A 17040-nucleotide genomic window follows, 5' to 3' on the forward strand; every position below is an offset into this window, starting at 1 on the left:
AACTTGTAGTAAGATCTTTACTCTCTCTTACCATTAAAAAAATCATTACAAGCATCCATATTACTGAACTTGCTGACACATTGAATAAGTTCCACCATGTACATTCTTTATTTTAAAAAGATTGGTGGCAAATGGAGGAATTACCTCATAAGCCTCCATTTTTATCAAGAAAAAAAAAGAAAAAAAAGGTTCTCTTAAATGCTCTAAGATAAAACTATTATAACCGCAAATTCATGAGTTGTAAACGGTGAAGAACCTTCACCAACGTCTCTATCCCGAATATTTCCCTGCTCCTCAAAATATTTGGCAATGGCCATCGAAATAGCAGAAGGGGGTGGGGTCTCCAATCACAAGCTTTCAAATGGAGATACCTTTCTTCATGGCCTCCCCAGCCTTCTCCAATCGCATGTTTTGTAGCTTGGGCAAGCACCTTTCTCCAAAGTATGCAGATGCACACTTTTCGTGAGAATTTTCGCAGGCTGTATCAGATTATTAACGAAGTGAGTTTTTAGTGAGGACTTGGACAAGTAGACCAGGTTTATAAGAAATTCAAACAAATTAATCTGTACTACTGAAAATGCTCTTTTTTGTACTCCCTCTTTCACAAACAAAAGCAGATTGGACATTTCCAATCTTGTTTCCTCAAAAAACAAAAGCATTAATACCCTGGCAGACGATTGCAATTAAGATGCTAGAGGAATGCATTTTTGTTGATAATTCATAAAACAGTCAGAAGGAACACATAAAATCGAAGATTTCATACATTTATTTAGAAGCAGGAGTTGAAGTCTCAAGTTTCAGCTATAATTGTTACATAAAGGGAGAATAAAAACATTGATGAGTAATATCTTTCACCTGGTTTCCTCTGATGTGAACCAAATTACACCCTACTTCTGAGTTCACAGTTTTTCTGTAGCATTAGCCCTCGAAAGGTCTCTGCAGTATCCATCAAGCCAGCCTTCATAAATGCACCGAAAAGCCTATTGCAGGCAGAGATGTCAAAATCCAGGACTTTAGAGTTTCTCCACTCATCAATAACCTCTCCAGCTTCCTTCAACTGCCCAAGCATGAGATAGGAAGAAAGAATACAGATGTAGTTTCTGCTCGTCATTTTCTGCGAAGTCAATCGCAAAGATTTCCATATTTCATTTATTCTTTGTGTATTCCCTAGACCAGCATGTAGAATGATGAGAAAATCATAAGTTATCCATTCTCTCTGGCTAATCTTTGCGTCTGCCTCAACAAGAGAAAAATCTGAATTCACAAGATGACCAGCAGTAACATAGATGTCAGCCAATGTCCTGTAGGTTATCCAGCCCTTATCAGAGTTTGTATCATGTGCCATTTCATCAAGAATCCTTCTCACACCATCAATATCCATGGTTGCAGCGGAAGCACTTATCCAGAGATTATAAGTGAATAGATCTGGTGAAACTTTTCGCCTTTTCAGTTCTTCAACAATTATGGAAACCTTATCCAGCTGTCCGACTGACATATACAAGGTCATCATTTCATTATAGGTCAAAGCACTTGCAGAGAAATTTGATTCTTTGATTCTCTCAAAGAGGTCCTCAGCCTGCTCTGTCAGTTTTGCTGCAGCATAAGAATGGAGGAGGGCCGTATATACTTCACAGGATTTTGCACTCGGGGGGAGCCCTTGGAAAAAATTTTCAGCAGAGTTAACACCAAAAACTTTAGTTATTAAGTCTATGCGCATTGCATAGTCACTATCTGATAACTCAGATTCTTGATGAGTTTTCATCCACTCTGATATCTGCAAACTTGTAACATTTTCAGGATGAGATAAATGCAGCATGATTTATTGAACCACACAAAAGAAAGAAGAAGAAAAAGGTACTTTGCATCATTATATGGATCATGCGTATTGCTCATGTCAATCAAGTACACTGGATAAATAGATAATACCCATGATGATAAAGCAAGAAAGAATTAAGATCAGACAATTTAGTGACATATTTGCCTTCACTAATAGCAATGTACCCTACAGCAGAGTGGCCGACAGACAGTGATCTAGGGACTAGTAGTTTATTTATTAGCATTTTCTTTCACCAACAGAGACTGAGAAGAATGATTTACCTTTTTACCAATGTCTCTATATCAGAGGTCGAACATGGTGGTTAGAGCCAAAATTTGATGATAAGATCTACATAGCAGTTTTTCAGTTTTGTCAGGAGCTTTAGCCAAACAGTTTTTTGAGACAGACTTGAACATGTCATATACAAACTGTACAAGAAAAGACAAATGAAAAGTATCAAGTCTACTTTCATGACTTCATCTTAGATAGGCAAGAGAAAGTCAAGACTTCAGAACTATTAGCAACTCTTGGGCTCATACAAGGTGACCTCCAACGTGACAGTTAACAGTATTGTGGTGGTTATGAGAAACAGCATCTCTAAAAATCGGAACCTTTTCTTTTAAATTTTGAAGAGAGGCAAATTGTAGATGGCATAGGTGACTTAACATATTGGCATAGGAAATAGAAGAAATAAAGAGGAAATTGACAGGAGAAAATTTTCCTTCTTATGTTATACAAAGAGAATGAGGAATATTGCTGTCATGCTTATAACCCTATGTTTTTTTTATTAAACAAAGCTAAATATCAATTAACCATAATTTGTTATAACCATGAAGAATACCACTTTAAGTCAATCAACTGGTTACATGAATTAACAAAAACATTTCTCTTTGCTTATTTTGTGGAGGATTCCACCATAAGTTTTGCTCCCCATAACTTCCTCTTCTATCTATTAAATTCTTTTTTGTATTGCTTAGAAAGTTGTGATATTTAAATATGTCTCTGCTAATTGATGTTGCAACACTTGAAGGTTCTCGTTGTAGATAAGGGCTCAGCTCGACACATGAGGTATTGTCCGCTTTGGCCCATGAGCCTCACGGTTTTACTTTCAAAAGACGCCTCATGTGGGAAAGATGTTCTTCTTCTTATAAGGGTGGATCTCTCTTGAATCACAACCGATGTGGGACTATTGGTGCCCTCCACATTATTAGAACCACAACAGAACCCCCCAGTCAAGGGAGACTCCGATATGTACAGTCCGAGAAGCCCCACAGTCAGCCAAAGCGGATCTCGACCCTTCCTGATGCGCCATTGTTGTGGATAAGAGCTAAGCCCGACACATGAGGTATTGTCCGCTCTAACTCATGGACCTCATGGTTTTGCCCTTCAAAAGATACCTCATGTGGGAAGAATGATCCTCTCCTTACAAGCGCGAGTCCCCCTTGACTCACAACGGATGTGGGACTATTAGTATTCTCCACATTATTAGAACCACAACAGTTCCCAAACTCAAAAAGAATATAAACAAAGAGGAGAGGAAATGATTTGACATAGAAAACTACAATCTCTCAATATAACAAATATAGACTAACAAGCCAATAATTACAGAGCAAAATATCCAATTCAACACAATGTGACTGCCTAACGACCATTACCGTATGCAGTAGAAACCACCCAATAGAGAGCACTCTAGTATCCTCATTGAAATTTGTCCTTATTGTCGGACTGAGATGTGATTCATGTGAATGGGACACCTAAGTTGAGAGTATCTTAAAAAAAATGTCATATCAGTGAGCAAATCTTATGTTTGAATATCCAATTTCAGATGTTTCTCGAGAAACCTTTGATGATAACAAGACCAAGAATTTATTGCAGAAAGATCTTCATTGCCAGCTAACTAATATTTCAATTGGTTCAGCCACACTCATAATATGAGAAAAACGTCGACAGCATCTTCATTTTTTTATATAATTTATGCCACAATGAGGATTTAAAAATCAAGGTATAGAGCTATATTGGTCACTGGTAAGATGGTACCTACTGCAGAACAGAGGCAGCATGAGGCCAATAACAGCCAGTACATGACCGCCTTGAGGGAGTAAAGGAAACCAAAAAAGGTGTATCAAACAGTACAACATCAGCACAGGGAGATACCCAGAAGTCCAGGGTGGTACGGGTTTAGTGTGGGGTCAGGGGCATACCGATGGTACCATGCAACATACCAGCCAACAGAGATGCTTCCTCCACAATGTCAAGTACGAAAGACTTATCAAGTTAACAAGCATAAAAGACGTGTTGCAGCAATTTCAGCAAATGCAGTTGTATGCAGCTGTCTGGCTGCGTATGCAACTGGCTTTTGTAACTCAATTTTACATGTTTGTTAGCTGTAACTGGCTCATAAAAACACCTATATGATGTATCTCAGTGGTCATTTTTGCAGCCTCAGTCATTTGGAGCTCATCCTCCAGTCAAATTGGCCCATAGGACTAAAAAGTTTTTGAAAATTTCAGCTACTTGCTTGCAACCAAATTACATCAACCTAAACAAAGGAAGTGGCTCACTTATAGTAAGCGGTGCAACTACATTTCCTGTTACATGTATTCAAATAGGCAATAAAATTGAGCATAAGAGATATTAAACCGATAGGCATTCTTTCTCAAGAAAGGCATGATTTCATTAGTTGTTTATTTAACAAATTAAAAGCAGAAACATCCAAGGAGAAAAACATATGATGCACCTTCAGATGATGATTTCTAAAAAATAAAAAATATATATACTTCCGGTGTCAAGGTTATATCATTTGAAGAACATAACAAAGTTGCACCCAATTCACCTATGCTAACTCCGATCCAGCTACAACAAAAGCCAGCTTTCAAAGGTGTTTCCTTACAATCACATCCACAACTTCAAACTTCTTTTGAATAAGAATAATGTTATGATCATTGCATCACCAAAAGAAATAGCACAAGAAGTAAATTTTACATACAATATCCTTAAGATAATCTGCAAAAATATCAGGTCATCATAGCCTTCACTTCAGAGAAATGGATACCAGAAAAATCCAGACTATCATTTGTAATTGATTCAGTGCTATTTGTAATTCCACCTAAAAGAAATGAAAATAACTATCTAATATCTACTTAATTTTACAAACACCAAATCAATGAAACAATTTCATATTATCTGTATCATTCATAAAGTCCTGATGAACCTATAAAGCACTGTCAATCAAAATCCTTGTCTCCAATATCAAGTCCCTTCATTTTTGACTACCTCACCATTATCGGTGTTTTCATGGATCTCCATTACATAATGATCTGGACAACCTTATAATCGTTGATACTTATTCAAACAATCATATCATCTTCCAAGTTTTTGATTTTCATACTATGTTTCATAAACTGCTATATTGTGCAATCTAGAGAATAAATAGTTATTGAAACTGCTGTGCAATGTGTTCCAGTTATATGTCATCCCTCATGCTAGATGCCTCAATATACAAATATTACAAATTCATACATGATCTTCTACAAGCTTTATGTCATTTGACAAACAAGTAAAAGTTCATATTATCTAATAGCCCTCAATGGATCTTGTTTTTAATGCCCAGCCAAGTAAACAGCTAATAACCCTTTCCTTGAGATCTTGTCTAAATATTTTACCTATAAACAAGTCCAACACTTAGCATGTCATCAAAAGAAACATCCATATAGTTGACCATTTTGCTAGGATGGACTTCGAACATGTCACCGTTGAACTTTTTCTTAATTTTAGGACTTCATGGATCCTAATATCCCTCCCCATGTTGTTTTAGTGAACGAAAACACACTCCCAAATCAACTTAGCATCCTGGATTCCTTAACATGAGATAAATTCTCATTGTGCTCAACATAATTCAAATCAAACCCTACTTGAACCATGCAACTTCCCTCACAAATACCCATGCAATAACGAAAGGAAAGGAAATGTTACACTCACCAATCTGCAAACAGTTATATCCCTATAACAAGACATCCTTAATTCTTAGCAACAAAACCTCATTCACAGAAAAGTCAATCACATATCACTACATTGGGACAGAGGCTTAAAAACACAAAGCATGGAAAAGAAATTACCAAATTTCTTTTCCTTCCTAAAGACATCGAGGGGCTAAAATACAATGGACCTAAAACATTTTATTTCAAGGAATCAGTCCTTACCAGACCATGACAAGAGAGCAAGTCTTAGCACAATGGTAAGGTTGCTCCATTGTGACTTTGATGTCATGGGTTTGAAACATGAAAAATCCCTCTCTGCACATGGCCATACTGCTTACATCTGACCCTCATCAAATCCTATAGTGGTGGAGGCTCATTCATTGGGATGCCTTGTAGAGTTCTTACAATACCATAACATATGATACATATCTAGGTTGGCCTCGAAAACATGCTAACACTCTGTAATTTATAGTGTTATATAGCAAATTGGCAATAGAGCTCATGGCAATACACATCATGTTCAAATCTTTGAAATGTATATTTTAAGATTTGGTTGCCTAAAAATGATACACGTCATATGTGGTTGATACTTGGTATTCTATAGTAAGGCAGTGCTCTTGGTAATATCTATTGGAGAAAAAAAACTGAACACAAAGGATAATTCATAATATTCAATAAATTTATGAGAACAAATCTTCAAAGATTATCCATCCAATAAGAAGCTAGAAGAAATTATCTATATTGGAAAAAATGAAGTATCACTGCTACTGCATCTTCTATACTTTTGGTATATACATCAACACAACTGACAATTTTTTATTTTGACATATGAGAAATGCTAGCATGGTAAAATGTAAATTCTAGTGGTACAAGCATTATCACTCTTTATCCTTTTGAACAACTTTATGCTCTTCAAATTGTTTTGCAAGTTATAGAATGAAGGCACGCACTCCTAGTAATATCTTTTAGCAAATCCAAAGCCAATGTTTCCTTGCATATCAACAGTTGTGAAAATAGTCCCTTTTACCCAACTATTAATTTTGCATAATTTCTCAGGTTCAGACATGAGTCTAGAGTGAAAAAACACACGTGCCACTGCTACAATGATAGCATCTGAAGTTATGGTTTCTTCATAAACTTGTTAAATCAGGCAATTTCGACAGTTCTGACAAGACCTTCTCGAGTTAACAATCAAAGAGATGTGAAAATGATATAAAATATCAATTAAAGCATCCTCTAGGCAAACTACATGCTAGCTAACTCCTCTTTATCCCACATCTCTTTGCATTCGTTTTCATGCTATTGGATGTATAGATGATTCCATGTAATTCTCACTCAAGAACATAAGTTTATGCATAATTAGTATCACATACACGGGCACGCATAAATATGCTCAAGAATCAGTAGCCAATGTTAAATCAATAGAAGATCACGATTCCAGAATGACAAAAAAAAAAAAAAAAATCCAGAGACTGGCAGCCCTCTCAATAGCAAGAAATATTAAAAAAAGCACAAACTTCGTCGAAATTGCTTTGGTTCTAAAAATTCCTTTTTTCTTAGCTTTTTTTTACTTCAATCCAAGTTGCCCACTCTTTGATTCAGATTCAAACGCAAAAACTCAAACCCGAACACAAACCGGAGAAAACCTTAGGCAGAAGAAGAGCAAAGAGTTCAGTAGGAAAAAAAAAAAGAGGAATATGTCCCGACCTCGAGGGCATGCTTGTAGCGCTGCGATCGCTTGAGGTCTTTGGCGATCTGGCGGAGCTCCGAGGCCGTCACCTTCCTCCCTTCGCCGACCCACTTGTCAAGGGCGGCCGTCGCGCTCCGCTTGGGGAACCGGAGCCGGAAGAGGCGGCTCCTCAGATCGTCCGGCGAGGCGGCGGGCTCCTCTTCGACGGCGAGGGCTTCGCCCCTCGAGGGGCTTGAGGAGAAGCACCTAAGGCTTTCGAGGTGGGAGAAGGGGAGTCCCCGGAGGTGGGTAGCCATGGGATTTCTACGGCCGGATCGCCTAAGGAGGCCGGTCAAGAGACAGCCCGTCGCCATTTCCGAGCTCTACCAGAGAACGGGAGACAGGAGGGCTGGATCTCTATGGCATGGCCTGGCCGCAATCTGTGAACCCGATGCCGATTAATATTTCGTTTGGATCGCCATTTCGCATTCCTTCTGCTTTCATTCTCAAAAATCCAAGAAAATAAATAGACTGAACAATGTTGGAAACTTTTTTTAGTTTTCAAAATATACCTAAAACCACTATAGATTTAATTCTTTGAAAAAAAAAGATTTTTTAATAAAGAAAAATTGCTCTCAAATACTGTCTTCAGCATCAATCTACGTATGCTAATTCATTGATGGATACATTTTTAAAACTTTGAGATGTTTTGCTCCGTGTCATAAATACTTTTGTATGACAATGTCCTGTGATTGAGCTAAGCTTGGGAATAGCTCAATTTAGAGTCTAACAAATCAAGTTTGAACCAACAAACCCAATTTGAAACTAATTTCAAATCAAGTCAAAAGTTAGTATTTAGATTCAATTCCCATAACTCAAACCTGAAAGCTCCACTTGTATATGATAAATAGATGTGACTGCTTAAAAATAGGCAACCTTACTTCCACTTGGAATCAATTAATTATTAATTCAGGTCTGAACCAATCTCAAGTCAAGCTTGAGTTGAGTTATGATTGAAGCTTAAATTTAGTTTGATTTCAATGGAATTGAAGATTATCAAATTGATTTATTTGACTCATGTAGCCATGTTTTAAGTTAGTTGGAAGTTAATCTCAAATGCACCAATGGTAATGCTCGATCATAAACTTGAAAAATTTTTAAAGATAAACTTATGTTCTCTCAAGTCTTATAGAATTGTGGAAGGTCTCCGATATGGTGTGGTGTGGAAGAAGATGCTAAAGTAGAGGCTGGATTGGCTGATCAGACTAAATCATTGCAACTCAAAATCAATATATGCAAGATAAATGATAAATTGTATCGTAAAAGGCTCAGATATTAGTAGCCATATTATCGATTGGACTTTGAACTCTCTTGTCGAATTCGACCATGAGCCATATTGCTTCTCCTCGTAGAGATGACAGTTGGGTTGGATTTTTCGGATACCTGCATTCCAAATACTAATAGAATTTGTTTATCAATTATTTTAGAATTTAAAGTGAAAGCATGTTCAGATTTGAGATTTGCTTTTCGGATCCTGACTATAAAAAATGCTAAATCTTTAGATAACCTGATCACTACTTGACCAACAAGATACAATTTGTGCATATTTTTAAATTGATTGATAATATATTTATACTATTTAAACTTTTATATAAGAATGAAAAAAAAATAGAAAAAATATTAGAAAAAATAAAAAAAATCAAAGAAAACAAAAAAAAAGAAAAAAAATTAAAAGCTAAATCTTTTCCTACGTGGATTGATTATTTTTTTCTTTTTCACTTTTTTTTCTTTTCATTCTATTCTCTTTTTCAGAGTATGTGGCTAAGGAGAGCACATGAGGTAGATTGGAGGGGTTTCTTAGGTTTCATTTGAGGTTTTTTTTCGAGCAAAGATTTTGTGCGAGTTGTGGTGGTGTGAGTTGATCTTTTGATGCATTGAGAGCGTAATCTCTATAGAAGCATGATATGTTGTGAGGTTTGGAGATTTTTGATGAAAATGATTCTTCTTCGATTACAAAATTTTCAATTTTATGAAATTCTGTTCTTATTAAGATATGAATATGATATCGAAATGATGGTATCTCAATTTTAAATGGGTTAATCTTCTTCGGTTACAAAATTTTCAATTTAATGGAATTCTATTCTTAGCATGATATGAATATGATACCGCAACGATGGTATCCTAATTTTAAATGGGTTAATCGGGTGGATTGGAGCGGATATACCACTTCAAAATGGATCAAGTTTGGGATATTTGGTTAATTTTGTAATTGGGTTTGGAATGGATTTGGATGGTAAGATTTTAAATGGGTTTGGATTTTTGGTTAATTTTATAGTTGGGCTTGGGACAGGTTTGGATGGTAAGATTTTAAATGAGTTCGGATGCGGGTAGGATAAATTTTGCGGGTATCCATCGTATAAATCTAGATGGACCGCTCGCCAAGTTTTCTCCCAAGCTCGCCACAGACGACCCAAAATCCAACCCGCCTCCTGCCACAACCGGCTTCCATTTTTCTCTCTGTTCCCATCCCGTTCTCCTTTCTTAATCTTGTTGGTGTCGGAGGACGTCCCGGCATGCAGCGGCGGTGGTGACCTGTTGTTTTCGTCGATCGCAGATGGGCAGAATCGGCTGGCTAGGGTTTTCCCCGCGATCGTTCTTGCTGCGCTTCAGGAGGGTAGACATTGATGGCTCTCAGCTCTCAAACCCATTTCCATCTGATCGATGAATTTATGTTTCATTTTATACTTTTTTTGCAGTCTTGTGGCAATTCACCGATCACGGGCGTGCGATTGGATCTTCTCAGGGGGAGGACTGAAGAGGCTTTGCCATTTTTAAGATCTTTTTCTCACCTATCGCTATGTAATTTTTGCTCTTTAGATGTCCAAGACGTTGATTTTGTTGCATTTCTTGAATTACTGTGGCGCAATAAGTAGACACACTATTTTAGCTGACAAATTTTCTCCGGAGCTTATTTTGATATTATGTTGAGTAACAAGTCTCTAATCTAGACGAAGCACAAGAAACTTTCTTTGAAGGTGTGAGACATCATGTGTTGAGCGATAGACCAGGTCAAGGACCTGTATGAAAAGATCATAGTGATTAAGGATGGCAGCTTAAGATTAGAAATATATAAGTGCTTGGGCAGAAAGAAGTTAATTTAGCAACCTGTTCACTCGTGTAAAGGCATAAATGTAGTAGGTCTTTACGCTGTCTGGAGAGGAATAATACACCATTATATTTGTTTGGCGAAATGCTGATAGTTCCTCTTTCATTGTTGTTATGTACAATGAAGTTTGAGAAGAAATCCAATGGGAACATGAGGATGTCCTAAGTTTTTGAAAGAAAAAAAAATCTTTTTATTGAAAGCCTCTGGAAGATTGAAATGTCAACTACGAGTGCTGTATGTAAAATTCTTTATTTAAAGCTTGAGCATTGTATAACTAACTATAAATGATTGATAATGGCACAGATAGATAGTCTTTATTCGTAGGTCTTTCATCTACTTTGAATCATTTAATATCTTAGAAGTACCTGTCTCCGTGATGGTGTTGCTTCATCCCTCTCGATAATTGTGATTTGTTCGTTAAATGTTTTCCTTTAATTTCTCTATGAATTATGTCGTTTCTTGATAGAAATTCTTGATCTTCGATGACATTATCTTGATTCCTTTAACAATCTATATTCCCAGTATACAAATACAATTTGGACATTGTTGAAAGACCTCACAATATCTATAGATCAAGTGCATCTTCCTTAAACCGGTCTTTTCATGCTACAGGTATTTTTGTTTTTTTTTTTTAGTCATTCATCATTCACAATATCCATGATTGAAGATATATGTTAAGGTTGGCCTTCAAAATTTTTCCCTTGCAGCACTACGTTATGCGACAGATAGAGACTATTATGAAATTCTTGGTGTCCCTAAAGATGCCACACGGGAGGACATCAAAAAGGCTTTTCATGCAGTAAGTGTGTCATACAGGTCTACAGGGCTATGATCTAGTTATTCTTGAATTAGCTGTGTTTGCATTTTGTGCAGTTTTGGTAGAAAAACTTGTGCAAAATAGAAACTCTTCTCCTATCGTATTCTAGGCATATGCAGAACAGTTATGCAATTGATGATATATGTTTTTTTTTTTTTTTGGCTTTCTTAGTGTTTTGAAATAAATGTAGTGGCAAAATAAATTCAAATTCCATAATTCGTGATGGCCTTGACCTTGAAGATCTCCATCTAGCTTGATATAGGAGAGGCTAGATGAAGCTGTGGCAGACAATCGCTGAGTGATGTTTTTTCTGTATCACAATGTTTAACATCTTTTGAAGGTGGTTTCATATGATTAAGTAATTCTGTTATGAAGATTTGATGTAGTTGACTTTGAAGTAGCCTCTCTTCCTATTGCTTGAATATTCAGCAAATAGCTAAAATTTCTGGTTTTTTTTAACAACTCAATCTGTAAAAAAAATCTTGAATTATTGTGAGAATATTGATCAATTATGCTACCAGATAATAAGTAGAATTTCCCCCAAGTCATGATGTTCTTAAAGTCATCTTCCTCTTTCTTTTGCAGAGGTTTCTATTCTTGATATATCTCTAAACATAATGCATTCAATTTTTTTGTTTCTCTGTCACAAAAATTGCAAGGATAAATAGATGATGGGGATCCATATTGCAATCCTTTGTATAAGTCTGAATATCGTAGAACTTGTTTTCCTTAACATTTTCTATGTAAGTGTGGTGATCACAAATTCTTGATGATGTTTGTCACTGTAGCATCACCTTTGAGGCCACATCCTTGTGAAAGCCCCCTCCATCTTCTCCTAAGCAACATTATGGCCTATCTTGTAGGTTTCAGGTTTTGTTGTAGTGACTTCGTTCCATGACTGTTATGAACAATAGATACCCAGTGGATCATTCCTTAAATTTGTCATGGCTCTCGATATGCCTAAGGGCATCACATGATCGAGGTGCTTAAGGCAATCTTGTTCATCCCATTTACTTGTGGAAATGGAAGTTCTTTTCAGTTATGAGGATTTCATTCTTCACAATTTGCCAATGATTCGCAAAGGTATCACTTGTTTTACGGTTAATTCAAGCTTGGGGATGCTTGGAGGGGGAGGAGGTGAGAGTAGGGATGAATAAAAGAGGAGAGGTATGGTGGTGGCTGATGGGAATTTCTATAAGACAAGGGTCATGTGGTGGTGGTCATTGGTGAAATAAATGGGAGACTTCTTGAAGAGAGAGAGAGGAGAGAATGAGCGAGAACAGAGAGGAGTGAAGGAGAAGAGTGCTACTACCTAGCGGCGATGGAGAGAGAGAGGAGGGCTGGTAGAAGAGAGAGGGCAAGAGAAGAGAGGGATGGGGGATCTTGATGGGATGGACAAGGAATAAGATCAGGTCTGACCCTTCTTCTTTCTTACCATCGAAGCCAGGATCAGTTGTTGGGTTAGATCCAACAGTTGATTATATGTATAATTGTATGCTAGCCAATTTCAGGCCTTATTCTGAGCTTGGTCGAGCTCTCTCTCTCCCCCCCTCTTCCTCTCTCTCTTCTTGTTCTTAAAAAATTAGTCTTGAGCATATGAACTGGGTTCAACGTTGGCTCAGTTGCCTGATTTGAAATAATTTGGAGCCAAGCTTGACATGAGCTTAAGCCGCAGAGATCAGTTGGCAGCTCTAATTTTAAACCTTACTAACAAGCCTTATGTCAACATTTTATGCCAGCATACAATAGTTATACATATGCATGCACATAATTCACACATGCATTCTTGTTTTATCCCTTTTTTTGAATATTTCTTTAATTCATTTTTTTTAACTGCACTATCAATTTACAGCTTGCAAAGAAATACCATCCAGATGCAAATAAAAATAACCCTGCTGCAAAGAGAAAATTCCAGGAGATAAGAGATGCGTACGAGGCTAGTTATACTAAAACCAGTAAAAGCTTACATCTTTTTTGTGATTTAGTTAAGATTAACAACTTATTTATCTTATGTGAAAGGTGTATTACAGACATTGCGGGATCCTGAGAAAAGAGCGCAGTATGACAGGGTAACTGCTTATGTACTATATATAGATTGTAATGGTCTTTCTTGTTTAGTCTTTTTTTGTTTTTTAAAATACCGTGCTGCCATTTGCACCTCTAATCACTTTTCTGTGAAGTAGTGCCGTGCTAACCTTTTTTGTCTTTCTAGAATAATTATTATGCTGATATTTGACAAGCTTTCCAAGTCCAGTATGGTCTAAATGTGCAAGTTGGACTGTTTGGATTGGGTTATTGGTGCCTAATAAAATGCTTGATCAGGACCTGGCCCAACTCGATAATGCATTTGGCAATTTAAACTGAAATACAATGCAACTGCAAAATTCTTGACCCCTACAATATAGGTTGGGTCAAGTTTAGGTCTTGCCAGTCGGATGAGTTTTAAGTTGGGTAATGGTAGAGGCTCTGCTATGCTATAGAATGGGTTAGGTTCAGGTTTAGAGTTCTTAAGATGGGTTAGTTTTGGGCTGGGTTGGATTAGGAGCCCTATTGGGTTCAGGCTGAGCTGTGATGAATGATAATATTGGGCTACCCAAGTCTCTTTTCCAAACCTGGTCCAGCTTGAAATTGGATTTGACTTACCAACACAAGCTGACCTAAAGATATCCTGTATGGATATATTTCATACTATGAGTTAAGTTCAGGTTAACCCAGCTTGACTTGCATCCCTAGGTTCAATATTGCCCAGCTGCTAATTTGAGTGCTAAATTAGAAGTCAGCCTATATATTAAAAAACTATTTACTATTGCTCCTTGTACTGTGATTGAAGGAGTTCTCTGAAGGAGCAGAGAAAGTTAGATATGCTGGTGATGATGCAAGTGGATGCCGCAGCACCTATGAAGATCCTTTCTCTGGGTTCTATAGAGCCAATCAAGATCCTTTCTCTGATACGTTCTATAAAATATTCTCAGAGGTGATTTTTATTCTTTTTTATGCTATTTTCATATCATTCTTCAAATCATTTAATAGAAAGTGATGTGATTGCTGATGCTGCTTTAGGTCTTTGAAAATGAGAGAGACATATATGCAGCTGATATACAGGTTTGGTTTCCTCTTCTGGACCCGTAGTTTGTAATCAAGTTCTTGACTTGCAACCATGCATAAACTTTGAGAAACCTATGCTTATCTATTGGCATATCATGCAGGTTGAGTTGAATCTTTCTTTTTCTGAAGCTGCTAGAGGATGCAAAAAACAGGTGTCTTTTAGTGCACAAGTTCCTTGTGATTCATGCTGTGAGTAGATATTATACATTTGAAGCCTCTCATTTCTTTTTCTCTGGCCATAATATTCCCATGAACATCTTGACTATATTGTGGCTACAGCTTCCAGTGATTTAGTTGAAGTTCTGTCTTCAGTTTCTTAATATGCAGTAGTTGGATCTTAGTTACTTGGTAAAAATGTTCTCATCAAATCAAATGTAGTCATGTGAAATTTGGCATCAGATTGGTCTTCCTTTTTTGTTTTTGTATTGCATTAAGATGACCCTTTTGTTATTATTTTGCTAATCATAAAGCCTGCTATTCTTTTCCATGATAGCTGCATTTTGGATAACTATGAAGGTATTGCTCTTGTCTATGATGCGCGACCATCTGAGTTAAAGTTGATTCAATGTTATAAGAGATGATACTCCATCAATCCTAAGCAAACTTTTCATGTAGATACATGCATCAAGTTTAATTCCACTAGAGATTCCTGGTAGAAGGGTGTGGTGTGGATCATTAAATTGTTCAAACAAATGCACATCTATGGAAAAAAAACTCCACTGTCTAAATTAGTGAAAAGTTTGCAGTCCAATCTCCTTCTATGTGCTTGGACCATATTTCAAATACATGTGATTGGTAATGATATGCAACGTTCAAAATGCCTAGTTATCAAAAATCAAATAGTTTGGAAATTTTATACCTTTTCATTTAGTGAACATGAAATGGAAAATACTAGCAGAGGCAAGAAATGAAATAATGCATGGTGGGCATAAGGATTGAGAACACACAAATTGTTCATTAAGTATGCAAACTGAAATACATGAGGACTAAAATAAATTTAGCCAATGCTAAGATATATTGGTTTAAGTTGTGGTTTAGAAGCATAGAAATTGCTGAACGAGGGGCCATTTGTGTTTTTAAGTACTGTAAACAATGAAGGCTGTGAATGAAGGATATGAAACTAATTAAGACTATGTAACTCTTGATAAGACTGAATTACTAAGGAATCAGGTAACTGGCCATTTCTTTTTTTCCTGGGCCAATAATCTTGCTGGCGGTCATATATGAATATGATATGGACCTTCTTCATTTTGGTATAGTTGTTCCTATTTGTCTTTTCCACGGGGTCTGATTTTCCTTTTTGGCTTGTTATGAGATGCAGATGGAAGGGGTCATTCGGTAAATGCAAAGCCAATAAAATGCCCTACTTGTAATGGTGTCGGAAGAGTGAGCTCCTCCTTTGTGCTTTTGTTCTTATAACAATTGTAAGAGTGACTTCCAACCATAAAGATGTTTAATCTGTCTGTTCTTATTCATGTTGCATATTGTCTTGCTTTAGGTTACAGTTTTTCCATTCACATCTACATGCCGTTCCTGCAAAGGATTGGGGAAAATAATTAAGGTTGAAATTGGTGCAAATACTAGCTGATTTCATATGGCTTCATTGTGTTTCATGTCCAACTAATGAACATTTGGTACGCATGAAGGATTACTGCCTAGTATGCAAAGGGTCAGGGGTGGTTGATGGCGTGAAGAATGTTAATGTTACCATCCCAGCAGGTTAGATATTTCCCTGTATCTCTAAATTTGCTACTTGAGGCTCACCTTTTTCTGTCTCTCATTTCCTCAAGTTCTACTTATGACTATTGAATGCCATTTTACTGGATGTAGGTCTTCCTTTGCAATACATTCTTGTTATGCCCACCTCACGCTTAATTTGCTCTTTTCTTTGACTGTTCAACAGTCAAACTGTAATTATCTAAGGCTGGGCTGCTTTCCTATCTCTTTGGTTACTCCTCCCTACATTATAGGTCACTACTGTGTGCTGCTGCTTCATATGCATGATCATAAATTTATTTATTTTTTTCCCCATAGAGCAGTAGGTGAAACATGTCTATGCAATAGTGAGAAGCTTGCTGTTGGATTTAGATAGATTGATGCTGGCAATGGTTTAAGTAAATCCAAGTCTAATTAGCCTGTTTGCAATTTCCGCTTATTGAGGAGAACAAATCCAAAGGAAATCTCTGTTGCATTTTGTTATAAGAGAGTGCTTTATTTAATGGGTCTTATGGTTAAAAGTGAGGACTACAAAAACTATCACTTATACTCGTTTTACATGGTCAGCAAAGCCCCGTAGGCACGATAGTTGATCAGCCTATTTCAGAAGTTTTTTCACTTGTTCTAACTGATCTCTGTAAAATACATAAGAATTAACCTTGGCTTTTACATGATCACCAAATTGGCCCTATACTAAAACTATTCTGAAGCTAATGCTCTTAATAGCCAACATTGTGCTTATAGATAGGTTTCAGTTTATAGTGTGTATTAGTT

The 17040-nt window shown here is 36.8% G+C and overlaps 2 protein-coding genes across 4 annotated transcripts in view; one reads left to right on the forward strand and one right to left on the reverse strand.

Moving 5' to 3' along the window:
- Window positions 1–80: 80 nt before the first annotated feature.
- On the reverse strand, window positions 81–7987 carry LOC105058470 (pentatricopeptide repeat-containing protein At5g09450, mitochondrial). Of its 2 annotated transcripts, XM_073249375.1 has the most exons (3): window positions 7501–7987; window positions 856–1774; window positions 81–479 (listed from the first exon to the last, which is right to left on the reverse strand). In XM_073249375.1, exons 1-2 carry the CDS (start codon window positions 7834–7836, stop codon window positions 881–883), a joined length of 1230 nt encoding a protein of 409 aa, XP_073105476.1. In that variant the 5' UTR covers window positions 7837–7987; the 3' UTR covers window positions 81–479; window positions 856–880. The 2 variants fall into 2 exon arrangements, with proteins under 2 accessions (XP_073105476.1, XP_010939721.1); XM_010941419.4 differs by lacking the exon at window positions 81–479 and having other exon boundaries at window positions 737–1774; window positions 7501–7986.
- Window positions 7988–9896: 1909 nt separating this feature from the next.
- The window catches only part of LOC105058469 (chaperone protein dnaJ 1, mitochondrial), a 29856-nt gene continuing 22712 nt past the window's right edge, over window positions 9897–17040 (forward strand). The window contains exons 1-12 of one of the 2 annotated variants that reach the window (XM_010941417.4): window positions 9897–10136; window positions 10219–10321; window positions 11151–11240; window positions 11336–11427; window positions 13298–13381; window positions 13476–13514; window positions 14276–14419; window positions 14506–14547; window positions 14652–14739; window positions 15872–15936; window positions 16049–16111; window positions 16197–16269. In XM_010941417.4, the coding sequence (XP_010939719.1) occupies window positions 10077–10136; window positions 10219–10321; window positions 11151–11240; window positions 11336–11427; window positions 13298–13381; window positions 13476–13514; window positions 14276–14419; window positions 14506–14547; window positions 14652–14739; window positions 15872–15936; window positions 16049–16111; window positions 16197–16269 (943 nt within the window). In that variant the 5' untranslated portion in view covers window positions 9897–10076. The remainder of the gene's footprint in view (window positions 10137–10218; window positions 10322–11150; window positions 11241–11335; window positions 11428–13297; window positions 13382–13475; window positions 13515–14275; window positions 14420–14505; window positions 14548–14651; window positions 14740–15871; window positions 15937–16048; window positions 16112–16196; window positions 16270–17040) is intronic. The other variant, XM_010941416.4, reaches the window with a different exon arrangement.

This window comes from Elaeis guineensis, chromosome 15 (assembly GCF_000442705.2).
Source record: "Elaeis guineensis isolate ETL-2024a chromosome 15, EG11, whole genome shotgun sequence".
Taxonomy (NCBI): Eukaryota; Viridiplantae; Streptophyta; class Magnoliopsida; order Arecales; family Arecaceae; genus Elaeis; species Elaeis guineensis.

Coding starts and splice junctions, on each gene's coding strand:
- LOC105058470 (XM_073249375.1), bottom strand. CDS start 7,836: ATGGCGACGGGCTGTCTCTTGACCGGCCTCCTTAGGCGATCCGGCCGT. Junction 1,775..7,500: donor GCTACAAGCATGCCCTCGAG/GTCGGGACATAT, acceptor ACAAGTTTGCAG/ATATCAGAGTGGATGAAAAC.